A 15407-nucleotide genomic window follows, 5' to 3' on the forward strand; every position below is an offset into this window, starting at 1 on the left:
TGAACTAACAAATACGAAAACTAAAATAAACAAATACACAAATTTAACCGTTCTCTCTTCGATATTTTCTTAAGAATTATGACAAATTTTGAAATTCAATTAACAATAATATATACAGTAACAAACGGAAACAGTATTCGAAACAAACAAATGGAACAGTTCGAAAGTTTGAAAAGAAATTAAAAATTATGAAAATACGAATTGAATCATAAATTTTGAAGCGAACTCGCTTTTCAAATTTTTTAAATGCACTTTTCAGTTGTCAATTTTGACAAGTATACTACTCATTTTGTAACGAGTGTTACAAATAATTAGAAAATAATTATAAGTTCAAACAACTAAATAAAATTACTGTAAATTAAACTCATTATCTAGCTTTTAGTTAAAGATTTATTAATTAAAAATGTTATATGAATATTATACGAAAATATTTAGTATGATGGGCCAATTTTAACAGTTCAAACTTTTGGTTATATTTTGAAATAAACTATTTTTACAAAGGAATTCAACAAATTGCATTGCTTAAGTTTTAATAATTTTTAAAATAAACTACATATAGCTAATTTTAATTTTGTGTATAAGAATATATACTAGGTGTGTATGTATTTATATATAATTCGGTTAAATTAAAGCTTTAGGTATATATGTATGTATTTTAGTTAATTTAATAATTTTTATAAATAGTACTCAAGTTTAAGTGTAAGACTAAATACACATACATTTATACATGTAATTTTTAATTGAAATATCTTTGTTTTTGGGTTTGCTATTATTTTCTTAGTTTTACTTCTTCTTCTTCTTCTTCTTCTATAGACCTTGTACATAAGCATTGCTTTCGATTTCGTTAAGTAGTTTTTTGTAAGCATTTGCCTTGAAAACTTGGTGCTGTATTTTGGATGATTTTTTAATTGATTTATTAGGATAGTTGCTTTATTGCATATAAATATTTGCATTTGTATGACCGAAACACTTAGGTTAGGTTAGGCTGGCTGATTTGAAAGACAAGTTAGACAAGTATAGACAAGTTGTCGTAATGTCTCCACGCTTATGCAGAATGTGGGCAGATATACGTATGGCCGACGGCTAAAAGTTAAGTAGGCTCTGTCCAATGCACAAGAAAGGCGACCCTGCCATATGCACGAATTACCGCGAGACCGACCTCCTAACCACCATAAACCAAGGGGTCTACTCTGTATTGCGCTTCGAAAAGCAAATCATTCGGATTCGAATACTCGGCACTATGAGCTTGTATTAGTAATAGCCGAATCTTCGAAAAGGCCCGTGTGAGAAGGATTGATTATATTAATTTTATTATTATTATTAAAATGTCGTTGAGTAATACAAGGAGATCGGTCAGTATTGGGAAAGTCCTCTTCGAGTTACAGTCGGTGTCAAATGTATGTGTACACCTTATTGTAATGTAAAATTCACAATTATTTTAATGCCAAATTGTTTTCATTAATTATTTATATAGCTCATTCTATAACATAAACCACAAAAGCAAAGTTTCACACTTTATATAAAGTTCAAAAAAATTCAAACAATTTTCAACAAAATTTCAAAATTTTTATACAGAATTTCTAGAAAATTTTCGAGTTTGCAGTTTTATAGCCCGTTCAATTTTAGTAAAATAGAGTGCAAGTTTCAAGCCGCTGCAAATTACCTTTGATTTTATATATATATATATTTTTTTTTTGAGGGTGTCGCGCGTTTTCTTCCACATAACGCGTGATCAAAATCTATTTTATATGAAAGAAAATGCCCAACACCCTTCACAAAAAAAAAAATCTAAAAATTCAACGATAATTTATAGCGACTTGAACGGGCTACAAAATAACACACTCAAAAATTTTCCAGAAATTCTGAATAAAAATTATGAAATTTTGATGAAAATTTTTCATTAAAATAATTGTGGATTTTTGTATTACAACAAGGTGTACACTTACATTTGACAGCGACCAAAAAATCCCTCGCAAACTTGTTTCGATACGTTATAAATGTACCGTAAATGCTGTGTATGTACCGAGTGTACCTTCAAAGTAGAAAGCGCAATTGTACCTACCCTGCAGTGAAAAATTATCAATTGTTAAAACTAACCAACTTATAGTTAGCTTTTTGGCGAAATTTCGATTAATACCTCACTTTTAATTAGCTATGACAAAACCAACTTAAAGTGAATTGTAAAGTCATGCAGGAGTCATGCAGACGCAATCGGGAGTTGGTTTTCTTTACAAGTTTCTATTAAATATCCTCATACAAAAATTACTTTCAATACACTTTTTTTCTGAACTTCGCAGATTCTTTTTCATATTCAGGACAAATAAAAGGAAGATCGAAATTTTATACTATCATTTTGAAGTTATGTCTGACGGTGTTCGAATATGGGGCCACCCAGAGCAGAATATGTAAACAAATATGAAATGTAATAAAATAAAGTAAATAAATAAGTAAATAAAAAAGTAAAAAAACAAAAAAATATTTTGTTTTTCTTATTGATATTTTATGTCCAAAAGTAGTTAGTTACAAGTTAGTTGACATGTAATGCAGAGGTATCCAGGTCTGACTTTTTTGCGGCCATCGCCCCACAAAAGTAGTTAGCTTTTTTCGAACAAAATACACAGTTAATAGTTAGCACTAGTGTTCGCGTAAACAGACTAAAGTTAGGTATAAGCTAACGTCACTCCCTGCAGGGTACTTTTCCATTACCGGGAAGCACTGAACAGTGAACTGCTGTGGTAGGTAATCGGACTTTCAGTCTACATACTTGTGGGCGGATTTGACGGAAGTTGTGGGTAGGCGGGGTTCATTTACAAAAAAAAAAAAAAAAAATTTATGACATTGCAAACAATCGCATGCTCACATTCCAAAAATCCACTTACATGTATTCGTAACTCTTATAATTATTTCGATAAAGCCATTTTCTCCCATATCTACATACATATGTGCATATGTGCATATGTATGTATAATAGTTTTCTATTTATTCTCCATACATATATTAAATCTATGTTCATAACTATATCTACCTTTCCCTTATGATAGCTACTTATATGGACCTTTATTTTGGCGTAGAATAGTCGGCAGTTAAGGCAAAATTCAATGTTACAAAGGGTTTTTATTAATTAATTAAATTAAATACTTATCGTCATAAAAATCTGTGTTAAAGGTGCATTAAGCATTTATTGGTAGTGCCGGCTCAAAGGGACTTTCTAAAAAGTTAATATAAAATGGCATTAGGAGTATAAACGGTGTATAGTATATAGAGAAATGCAGCACGAGGGATAATAAAACTACAAAAATATTAGATAAAATTTGTAAGAATTTCCTTTTATGAAGGTATGTGCTTACTATTACTTTTGGAAAAATGTGTATATCTATCTATATAGGATTTGCTACTTTTTTTTTTTTTCTTGTGTATACATCTTAGAGTAAATCAGCTTAGTAAAAGTGTTGCTTCGTGTATGTATTGTGTCGTCAGTTCTTTTTTCCGAATTTTGGTACAAGTGCATTGCATTTATTGAAAAAAAAAAGAAATGGCTGAGGGTTTGGTTTGCTTAAAACGGGTTCAGTTACATATTTCTCCTTAATTTTTTGTTGTAAAGCTAAGAAAGATCTGAAGACAATTAATTTTGACATCAATATAATTTGCTATTTGAGTGTCTACACAATTTATATTGTACATAATTACACCGTGCATTAAAAAACAAAGAAAAAAAACGAAACTAGGAACGAAATATAGTAAAAGTGCGTTAGAATGTGCAACAAAATTTGGTCGTATTTTATCTCAAAAAACCGGGCTTATAGATTTTATGATGCTGATTTGAGTTGCACTTACAAAATTTTTTTAGCACGTCTAGTTTTTGAAAAAAAAAATTTCTGAAAAATTACTAAAAATTATTGAAAAAACTCAGTTCTTGTTTTCCTACAAATACGAAAATCCGAATCTATGAACTGACGCCATGAGAGCAGAAGTGGCCTAACCCAAATTTTTTTTCTTGTACTTTTAAAGTAAAGATCGACTATTCCTTTTTTTGATGATACATTATGCAAATCTTTACCTTAAAATTAAAGAATAAGCGACTTCCATTTTAAAATTTATCTTACTTGAGACATTAAATAGGGAACCACATTAAAAAAAATAAAAAATTTTGGGTTAAGCCACTTGTGCTCTCATGGCCTCAATTTATTTTGAAAACAAAGGGATTTCATAAACGAATCAACATTAAAAAATCAATATCCCAGATTAATTTAGCCAGTTTTTTGTCTCTTAACACTTTCCGCGTTCTGGAATGAAATACTTAAACATTTTTTTTTTTTGATCGCATTAGAAGTGCAAAAGATACATTTTAAGAGAGATATTGACACCCATCTCTTTGAAATTTGTAAGCATATGTTCGATAAGTTCCTCTTGGTTAGACGCACGAGTACTCCCGAGAAACACTGAAATTAGATTTTTCAGAGAAATATTAGTTTTTTTTTCTCAATTGCGTTCCGATTCTTAATGGCGTCAAAATCATGTTGAGTTAGTTTACGGATTAGGGAGCCAACAAAAATACCTTTTTTGTTGTTTGTAAAACTTAATTCCATTCTTCTGCAGTTTTGTAATGAAATTCTTTTTCAAATCCAGCTAAATGTGCAGAATTGGAAGACAAATACGGTCAAGTTGTGCAAGTGGAGCAAGCAAAAAATTTTTTCTCCACATGTGAGCGAGTTACGAGTCGGCCAATTTTTGCGATTATAATGCGCTGCGCGATCTCGACTATCCCATTCGCGCCAGTGAATCGCCAAATTCGCCATTGGTATCGTGTTTGTCCTTGAGGGTATAGTAAATAGAATAAGCGATGGGGACGAATGGATGTTTGTTTAGGGCCTTTGTGAATTAATGGCAGATAGCGCATATTAATTGCAGCTTTTTGACATACTTTTCAATTGAAGATCTGTAAAAAAAAGCCCATTTTCAAGAATAAAATTTCAAAGAGCATTTTCAATAACTATTCGTCCTTTAGCACCGAAAAATTTAATCTTTTTAATCTATTTCATTTGATACCCAATTTGTTATGCTACATTGCACTGAATTTTTAAAAATCTTTCTCCAATTAAGCATATCAAAGTCCTCTAAAAAATCCTGACGTCTGAGGAAAAAAACTAAATTTGCAGTTTTACTACATTCGGCACCTAGTTTCGCGAGTAAATATATCGATTTTCTTCGAAGTAAAATTGACTGTTGCGCGGTGTTATCCTTTGGCAAACAACTAAAATACTGAAACAGAAGTAACGAGACAGAAGTGAGAAACAAATTATCAACTGAATAGGAAAAATGGTACAAACCAGATTGTATACAAGTTAAAAGTAGATAATAAATAAAGAAAAAGCGCGAAAATGTGTTTAACTTAAAATGTTTATTAAAGAAAAATTAGCATAAATTTACAATTACAAATAGTTTTGATACGAGTCAAAATGCCACGGCGCCGTTCTTTTATGGAACTATACATACAACAAAATTTAAATCGTGTACAAATTTCATAACGGCGCATTAGAATAAAAGTTTCAGAATACACTAGAGGGTACAGGGATTTTACACTTTTTCGTTTCTTCTTTTTTTTTTTTTTTTTTTTTTTTTTTTTTTTTTTTTAATTNGGGTTTTTTCCCTTTTTTTTTTTTTTTTTTTTTTTTTTTTTTTTTTTTTTAGTTTAAGTTTAAGTATTGCTATGCATGACTGTTTTTTTTTTTTTAAGCAGTAGTAATTACTTCCAATTTGCACGTTACGTTTGCCACCTCTTAAAGTAAGTCAGTTTGTATAAGTGTACATACATAATTACATAGATACATACATAGTACATCGTATTGCATTCAATAAAGTAAAAGTCGCATTACAAGGCTGTCTGTCGGCGCATTTCCTTTTCTAATAACATCTCTACAAATAGCATTACATATTTATACTTGTTTATGTATTTTTAGTAAAATGTCGCCGATGATAGATAAAACATGCTGTACTTTACTATATACATACATACAAATCTAACGCTTAAGTACTGCTTCATTATGCACGTTCTTTGATGCATACTAAATATATTCACACATGGACCATTATTCATCTTTACTGCAGTCAAGTGCTGTAGTAATATTCATTAAATCGTGAGTGGAGAATGTCATAAATTTACATATTTATTTATTTTAGAATTTCTTATATAATACAGTTTTAATTGTGTTTTTGTTTTTTTTTTGGTTTATTTTAATTTATGCTTTGGCACTCTGTTGCTTCCCCTTAGGTGCCCTTGCCAAAGCCGGGAAAATCTGACGCCTCCGACTCGTCCCCGTCATCCCTTTCAATGCCTATGCAATGTATACCACTGCGCAGCATCGGTGTACCCTTGCCTTTGCCCAGCACACGTGCTGCTATCATCAACTTAAGCACCTCCTGCGAATTGTTCGAGTTAACAATGTGTATCACTTCGCGTAGCAGTTTCTCTTTGTAGGCGAAAAATTCGATTTTCATTTCATAGAAATCATGCTCGTCATGCTTTAAGCCGGAAAATTCTGTAATGCGGCAATGTAAGTTAGGAACTGTGGTAACTGCGGGCTCAAATTGACTGCCAGATGTTGTGCCGAGATTGTCGAATAATGTCACGGGCAGTTTAAGGTCGATCAGATAGCGGTGATTGACTTGCAGGAAACCCAAACTGATGACAATTGTGTCGCCGGAACGTTGGTAGGTGACACAGCTGTCCGATTCGAAATCGTCCTTCAGATTGGTGGTGTCAAAGTGCACATGGTGATCTGAAATAATGAAAAGAGAAGGCAACTAATTATTATTGAAAAAATTAAAAAGAATCGTGTATATATGTAATAGTAGAATTTTAATAGATTAGCATTTACAATAGTTTGATCTTTTCCACTCGAGGATTCTAGTAGGACCTGCTGCTCAAACTCAAGGTTTGGTCCATTCATTTTGATTTGCATACCAAAAAATTTTAAATTTTAGTTTTAAGATAAACAAAGCTGAAAGGCTGAGGGCTTCCGCATAGGTGAAACGAGGTTGAGATGGCGTCAGACTTTGAAAGATACTCTTGATATCCATGACTTTGGGTGGTTTTATGATCTGAACTTGTCCGCTTTCTCACACCACTGTGTCTGCAACCTAGCAGCAAAGATTGATTGCACTGAGAAAAAAATCAATCAAATATTGGTTAATATTACCAAATTCAAACTTGACAAGGAATCAATGTGATATTTGGTTAATATTAACAATACCTTGGTTGATATTTTCAACAATGATTTGGTAATATTAACTACACTTTTGTTTACATTAAAAAATTTTTGGTTGCCGATTTTTTCGTTTGAATACGCCTTATGTTCTGCACTTCACAGCTGCTTTTTCATAATTCGGAGATACAAAGCAAAAATTGTTATTATCACTTTAACACGTTGCCTCGTGATTTCAACCCACATCTTCTCAAAGATAATTTCTGTCCATTTTAAAGCCATATGTGAACATCAAGAATTCGTTATCGTTGAGAACGATATAAAGTTCCCAACCACTTCTATTGAAACAATGGATTTCGAAGTTGCATTAGAAACTAATTTCTTAACTCTGTCCAGGATGGTAGCGTATGTACCTTTGCAAGTTGTTCTTGGCCTGTGACACACCTTAAGTCGTAGAGCACTTTTAGCTGCGGCACTTTTCTCGTTTACATACAGTCATGTGAAAAATAATAGGGACACGAAATTTTGACCATTTTTGGCTATTTCCTTCTGTTTCTTTAATGTTTGTTATTATATTTTTTATAAAAAATGCAGCTTATTATCTAACAAAAATTATATAAGTCCAAATTTCAAACAAGATAGAAAAATTCAACAAAATTTTACAACAACAACAAACTTTTTATTAAGAATATCTATAAAAATTCCAAGCAAGCAGTTTTATAGTCCATTACATTCTAGCCCAAGAAAGAGTAAGTTTCAAGTGGCTAGGAATTCGCGTTTATTTTTGATAGGTTTTCTGCGGATGGTGTTATTACCACTTGAAACTGTCACTTATTAAGCTAGAATTTAATGGGCTAAAAATTGCATACTTGGAATTTTTATAGAAATTCTTATATAATAAAAAGTTGGTTGTTGTAAAACTTTGTTCAGTTTTCTAATTTTTCTAAAAAGTTTGAAGTACCTAGGATTTGTTGACAACAGCCTTCCTTCGGTATTCCTTTTCAAGGAAGGTTTTGAGTTTGTTATATCTGGTCATAGGATTCTATATTTAAGTGATTTTGATGAACACATTTTATTCATCGCTTAACTACTTACATATGTACATATGTACCTACATATATATATTACGGGACTAGGTCAACAAATCATCTCAAAGTGATCTCTGCTTAATTTCGCAAGCGCTATTGAAAAACAGTCGCTACCAGTAACTCTTCTTTACACTCACCTATTTACGTTTCCAATTCATTAAGACTGCCCATAAATATTGCATAAAAATATAGACACGACAAAATTGAGTAACAACCAAATCTTAACCCTCTTCTAATTCAGCGTTACATTTGGCAAATGAATGATCTCATCTTAAAATGTGGTATAAAATGGAGTAGGTATACCAATTAAGTAATTATGTGGAAAAAAATTATATAAAATATTGCAATATCTATTATGGGTTAGATGAGCTCGGCTGACCTACCTGTAAGATTACACATACATACTTCGATAAACAAATATACATACATACACATTCGAAATAAAAATAAAAAAAATTTATTACCAAATCCTTTTATAGCACGTACATACATACCGCACAGCAAATTAATTTACTTTTTCAATTTGCAATTTTACGATTATCAATGCAAAAATACATACGAAAAAAAAACATATGCATGTACTATGNACATTTTTTCCACAAAAACTTATTGATCTTAAAGCCTTCTTCAATAATCCTAGATGTATTAGCCTTGAAATAGCATCCTTGTAGTAACATCACAAATTTGTAGGAAATTTTCCCCGAGATTTTTACCCACAAAATTAAAAAGAAACCTTAAATTTAAGTACAATAAAGTGCGATTTTGAAGTCGCTAAGACTTACCGTTAATTTTTGACCATTTTTTTTTGTTGTTGACGATGTTGAGCATCTTTTTCATACAAAGTAGGTAAGTATGGCTGACTTCCAAAACGTCAATTGCTTTGCATACGTACAAAGTATAACATAATGTCTAACTACAAAATATTGACAATGTATACTGTCCCAAAACATAAGTTATCGAAACGCATCGCCCGAGCATACTTTGAACTGCTATCAAATTATAACTTAAGAAAGTTTTATTACATGGCAGTTGAGAAGTGCATTCATTAATTTAATGAAGGAAATTTTTGGACATGCAGCAGCACATAGCACGAATTTACGCGCCTGGTGTTAGCAGTCGCACTTAAACAGTATTATATGGGTTTTTTAGGAAAAGAGCTTTCTTTACTTTCATAAAGAATAATAAACGTTAAATAAACTAAGGAAAAATAGCCAAACTTTGCTGAAATGTCGAGTCATAGCTTCTATTTTGATCACTTAAATTTCAAATATTCAGATCACTTAAAACTCGTTCATAGGCTGGCCTTTTTAATGAGATGTTAAGGCATCGAAACACCGAATACGGGACAAATACAGGACATTAAAAGAAATACAGAACATTTGGCGTCCCGTATAAAATAAATAAATTGCCAGGACAACGGGTCCAAAAGAGGACTGTCCCGTATAATACAGGACGGATGGTCACCGTAACTATGTACTAAAGTGTATAGTAGAAATGTGTAGTCATGTACATGTATAGGTTTTCTAAGTTTCTATAAATAAAATAAATGCAAACAAATTAATTACATCGCTAAAATGGCAAACAAATATTTATCTGGTTAACAAATGAAAGCCAAGGGGAGCGATTGAACGTTGGATGTTTTGCCTGCCGAACAACCGGTTTAAAAGATATATACATTTGCTATATCTTTTAAAAGTGCCATCACAAAATGCCAAAACTAATGCCCAATTCGCACTACGCATTGAAATTACAAAAATTACGAAAAATTTTATATCATTAAACTAATGGCGTGTGAAAATATACTCTTATTTTTAACGTAATGACACAGGCTTTTAATGCCCAGATTTGTCACAAACATTTTTTGCCTAGTGGAAATCGGGCATAATTATGTTTTCTAAAAATTTGCGGAATGAGCCTTCTTTTTTACGTACGCTGGTGGAATGAGTACGAATTAAATCAAAGATCAGCTACTTTTTAACCGACTTCCAAAAAAGGAGGAGGTTATCAGTTCGTCGGAATATTTTTTTTTTTTTTTTTATGTATGTTACCGCATAACTTTGGACCACGTCAACCGATTTCGATAATTCTTTTTGCATCGGAAAGGTAGTGTCTCAGCGGTGGTCCCATACTAATCTGGTTAAGATCCGATCGGATCATGAGATATATATATATATATATATTTTTTTTTTATATGAGAGTTGAAGTCGGTTTTTTTTTTGCTAAAAATTACTTGTTGAATTGACGACTCGATAGTTTTTCCAGAAGCCAAGACGAGAAAGAAGTCTATGAGTCAAAATGTAGGTATTTAAAAAAAAAACATCTGGTTTAAATTAAGAAAAAAGTCTGCTTTTATGAAGAATCGAAGCTGAAATCTCATAAACGACATTAAGGTAGTAGGAACTCCAACCTTGGGGTTTTCGCAAAAGCAAGGCAAAAACTAATTCCAAATATGTGACCGTAAAATCATAATCCGATTTCCAGCAGGGCTGCACTACTAATTATTTTCTCAAATAAGCCGGCAAATATTTGTCATCATTGTTGGGGAAAAAAAGTTCAAACAAGTAACAACAAAGTGAGACCGGAAGCCACATATCTAGATGCCAATGGGATGTAAAAAATATCTTAACTACTTATTTCAACAACTACATATAAAGTATTTTATATACGCAAGAGTCGCACTATCTATGATCCTCAAAACATTTCCATTGAATAAAAGCTTATTTTTACTGAAAACTATCCTACAAGATAAAGCACATCTGAACATCAAAGAAACTAAATTGGTTATCACTCATATGTACACAGTGGGTGAAAATTTAATTAGTACCAATTCACACCTATCTTTCATACCCTGAGTGACGTTCAAGAATATTCACACTTTTCAATATATTTAGTACGTATAATAAACTATACCAAGTATATGAATGTACATATGCAAGCGGCATGCCCAAGTTTCTGACTAAAATAAACAATGAAAAGTGAAAATAAACAATCAAAGTTCATGTTTGCTACTACTGCAATTGTTTTTGCTTTGTAAAAAAAAAAAAAATCTTGAAAAAAATCTTGCGTGCCACTTTATAATTAAAGTCTAGTTAATTTTTTAATATCTTCTAAAGTTCCAGGTGTTGTAGCTACATTCATTAATACATATATACATATGTAAATTGTATATAGTCCAGACACACAACTGGGTGATAGTCTGGTACTGTAGTAGTGATAGTAAAATGTTATTTGGTATTACACATAGATTGAAGAAGAAACGATTTTTGAGTAATTTGTTAGAAATTAAGAACAGAACAACACGCAAAGTGTTTAATTTTTTTTTCTGTAAACTGCCCGTTAGTACATATGAAATAGAGCGATTAAACGCCGAATGTTTTTTACGTATGTAATTAGCAGGGAACGGATTTTATGGAAATTGCCTTTTTTCTGCTTAAGAGATAGAGTATATTCGATTCAGAATGTCCACGATTTAGCTTTCCCTGATTCCACATATATACACATTTGATGTTGCCTTTTTTTGCCTTTTCTACCTTTAATTGTAAAGAGCAAGGAAAAAGCCCTTATTCCTGATAATATGAAAGTTTTAATCGTTCCATATTTAAATTGGACACCACTTATATCAACTCACGCCGACGAGCGCACGTTTACTATATTCAAGGCTCGCGAAAATCGAATGAAAATGCTGCCAAAAAAAATGCATTTTGTGATTCAATGTTACTTACTAAAACTATAAAGTTTTGTGAGTTAAAAACTCGAAAGGAGAAAATAGTCAAAGACTCAAAGTACAAATTTTCCATATCATGAAACTAGTTCATAGTTTTTCTCTTTTTAACCGACTTCCAAAAAAGGAGGAGCTTATCGGTTCGTTGGAATATTTAATTTTTTTTTATGTGTGTTAGCGCATAACTTTGGAGATGGTATCTCAGAGGTGGTTCTAAGCTGGTTTAGATCCGATCATTGGATCATGAAATATATATATATATATATATTTATTTTTTATATGAGAATTGAAGTCGGTTTGGTTTTTGCTAAAAAATTACTTTTTACTTGTAAAATTTATTTATTTTTTGATTATTTTGCCTTTTTTGCGATTTCTTTTTTAGGTTTTTAGGTCCTAAAAATCCGTTCTCTGGTAATTAGTAATTACATATTCACTTTTTGATTTTGTATTAAATTTTAATGCTTATACTACGAATATACATATCTATATACTTATTTCTAAAAGATATTTTTATGTTACCCAATGATATCTCCTTTAATATTTTATAAAATTTAACAAATGATATCTCATTTTGAAGGGGAGGAGCTCACGTACCTACGAAAAATAGTCACGTTGTTCAAATTCAGTTATTTATCAAAAAAGGGATTTTAAAAATCTGAAACATTTGTATCCGGATATTTCTTCTTTACTACTTCATCTAATTGAATAATTAAAACACCATTTTGAAGGAAAGCTTCACCGGTTAAGATAAAAAAAAATTAAAATTTTTGAATGGGGTTGCTACCCGCTTAGTGACATAAGTGTAAATCGAGTACAATAGTGCAACGCGATTAGCGAATGAAAGCCATTTAAATACACTCTTAACCAGAAGTAATAATTTTGAAGAAGGTTGCCAACAATTTAAAAATTTAAATCTCTATATATATGTATAAAACAAAGTATGTAACGTAACACCGAGCATAGCTCTAGAATGGATTGTCCTATGTGAGCTGTTTTTTTTGTCTTTACCCAAGGAAAACTGAAAACAATGGAAAATTCCGGAATATAGATTTTCCATAGACTTTGTACACGAATTTTTTTTTTATTTTTTTAAATTGTATGTATCAATGCTAAGCAATTATGTAAGTTAGGTTAGGTTAGATTAGAGTAACTGTATAATGGAATTCGGATTAAAAATATCCGCTTTATCATGAGTTTTGTTTTCTCCGAACTGGTTCACTTTTCGTTTCCGCGTATTTACTACGGGCGGATGAGAAAATTTCGGGCGAAACCCACGATAATGCTGAATGAGAATATTTGGCGAGTACATTTCTTTTGCGAATATGGATCGATTGCTTCGCAGATAGTTTGAATTCATCAGCGTTGTACTTTCAGTGTCCGCAAACCATTCGCCGATCAGAATTCTGCCTTATTCTGAGTTTCGCCCGAAAAAAACAATCACCCAAAAATTTTACATTCGCCCATAGTAAATACATGGAAACCAAAAGGGAAATATTGGCTCACGCAACCGCAATTTACAAAGATTGGCGATTAGCAGTGCACATAAAAATCTTCAGAAACGCGCCCAAGTTAATCAACAGCCTTGAGTGCTTGCGTCGCGAATTCATGGTCTTTAACAACTGAAATAAAAGCGGAATCCCGATCTGCATCGTACAGTGAGAAGAAGTACCGTGAATGTCCAATTACTTCCGACATGCCGCACCGTTGAGTATATCGAAAATGGCAATGGAAGATGACGACCCAAATAACCATAATCACAGCAGATAAATGTCACCGGAAGTTGGTTAAAGTATTGTATGGGCGAGACGAAGTTCGCCGGGTACGCCGGTAGTATATTAATAATAATATTTTGTCGCTTCCCTGTGGGGAAAATCTCTAGTTCTGAACTGGGACGCTTCTAGTACATTTAGACCCAGTACTGGTTCGCGATAAATCCCTTTTGCATGCAAGCAACTGGCGAATTTAACATGGCGATGTCCTAGGAAGTGTCAATTGCCGCCCGCTGCATCCCTTTTTCGATAGTTCCGAACTAGTCCTAAATTCTATAGTTCCGAACCAGTTCTAAAATCGACAGACGAAAGAAAAAAGTATGATGATTTTTCAATCTTTTCGGTTCTTCCGTGTGCGATTTTACATTATTTTCAAAGAAAGGTTTTTTCACTTTGAAATTTAATTTGTTTGAATGATTGTAAGAAATGTACGTTTACTTACCTTACTGTAGCTGACTTTGCAGAGGTGCTCGCTGTTATTGGTTAGATTCCAGATGGCCCCAAGATGTTAATATGTTAACACAAAGCTTTGTTTTGTATTACCGAACTATGAAATAGCATCTGCGAAGCACAGAATAGAAGCGTATTTGAACGAAAAAGCCGCCAGACACATATCTATGTAAAGTAAAGAAGCCCTCCGCTGCATCCCTTATTCGATAGTTCCGAAATAGTTATAAATTCGACAGATAGGATCTAGTTCGTTCTGCATCCCTTTTTCTATAGTTCCGAACCATTTCTAAATTCGTCACTTTAGATATAGATTTGAAGTGAAAAAAACTGAAAAAATTAGTTTCTTAAAAGTACCACTTTTCGCCGATTTTGGACTGGTGGGGATATAGTTCCTATCGGACTAGTTCCTTTTTGGCGATAAAGACCTAGTACGGAACTAGAAATTTGATTCACTAGTTCGCGGTTTCCCTGCAGGGTTACCACTTTCGCAAAGTGTTTGGCCGAGCAGCCCAGCGTGCATGGGCAATTGTAAAATTCATATCGCACTCAGGCTGTAGATACGCTGGGATTTAAATCACACTAAGCTATACAGCGGCATATATTTAAGTAGGATGGCATTATGCCACTTATCTAAACACTTATCAGCGTCGGATTACGTTAATTGACATCTAAAACGTCTGTGTAATTTGGCGAAGCTTTGTGGTTGTGGGTAGCCACACACACACACAATCGCGGAATTTTACTTATTTATTTATGAACTTTGCAGCAATAAACACCAAATCTGCCCACCACAAATTACATATATGTCTAGGCAAATAAATTGTGCATACATATAAACACGGGTGTAAATATGTATTTGTGCATCACAAACCAACGCAATGCAACTAAATTGCAGTTAAGCGCATTTAGAGCAAATTGTATCTAATAAAAGCGTAGCTGTTGAACAAAAGGGAAGTCATAAAAAAAGAGGATGAAGTGAATATTAACAAGTAAGAAAGTCTAAGTTCGGGCGGAACCGAACATTAANGTGGGCGTGGTTATTGTCCGATTTTAAAAAGTTTCGGCCATTTGGTATGCTGTACCAGGACCAATAACTGTGCCAAGTTTGGAAGAAATCGGCGCAGCAGTTGCCAAGGTGTACACATGTAACCATAAGTGGGCGTGGCTACGCCCATTT

General features: G+C 32.6%; 1 protein-coding gene across 2 annotated transcripts in view; it reads right to left on the reverse strand.

Moving 5' to 3' along the window:
* Positions 1-6188: 6188 nt before the first annotated feature.
* LOC108382855 (UPF0687 protein C20orf27 homolog) overlaps positions 6189-15407 on the reverse strand; it is a 38674-nt gene continuing 29455 nt past the window's right edge. For both annotated transcript variants that reach the window (XM_017639232.1, XM_017639226.1), the window contains exon 2: positions 6189-6776. In XM_017639232.1, coding sequence (XP_017494721.1) covers positions 6265-6776 — 512 coding nt within the window. In that variant the 3' untranslated portion in view covers positions 6189-6264. The remainder of the gene's footprint in view (positions 6777-15407) is intronic.

This window comes from Rhagoletis zephyria, unplaced genomic scaffold (assembly GCF_001687245.7).
Source record: "Rhagoletis zephyria isolate East Lansing unplaced genomic scaffold, Rhagoletis_zephyria_1.1 Rzeph_scaffold_00149, whole genome shotgun sequence".
Taxonomy (NCBI): Eukaryota; Metazoa; Arthropoda; class Insecta; order Diptera; family Tephritidae; genus Rhagoletis; species Rhagoletis zephyria.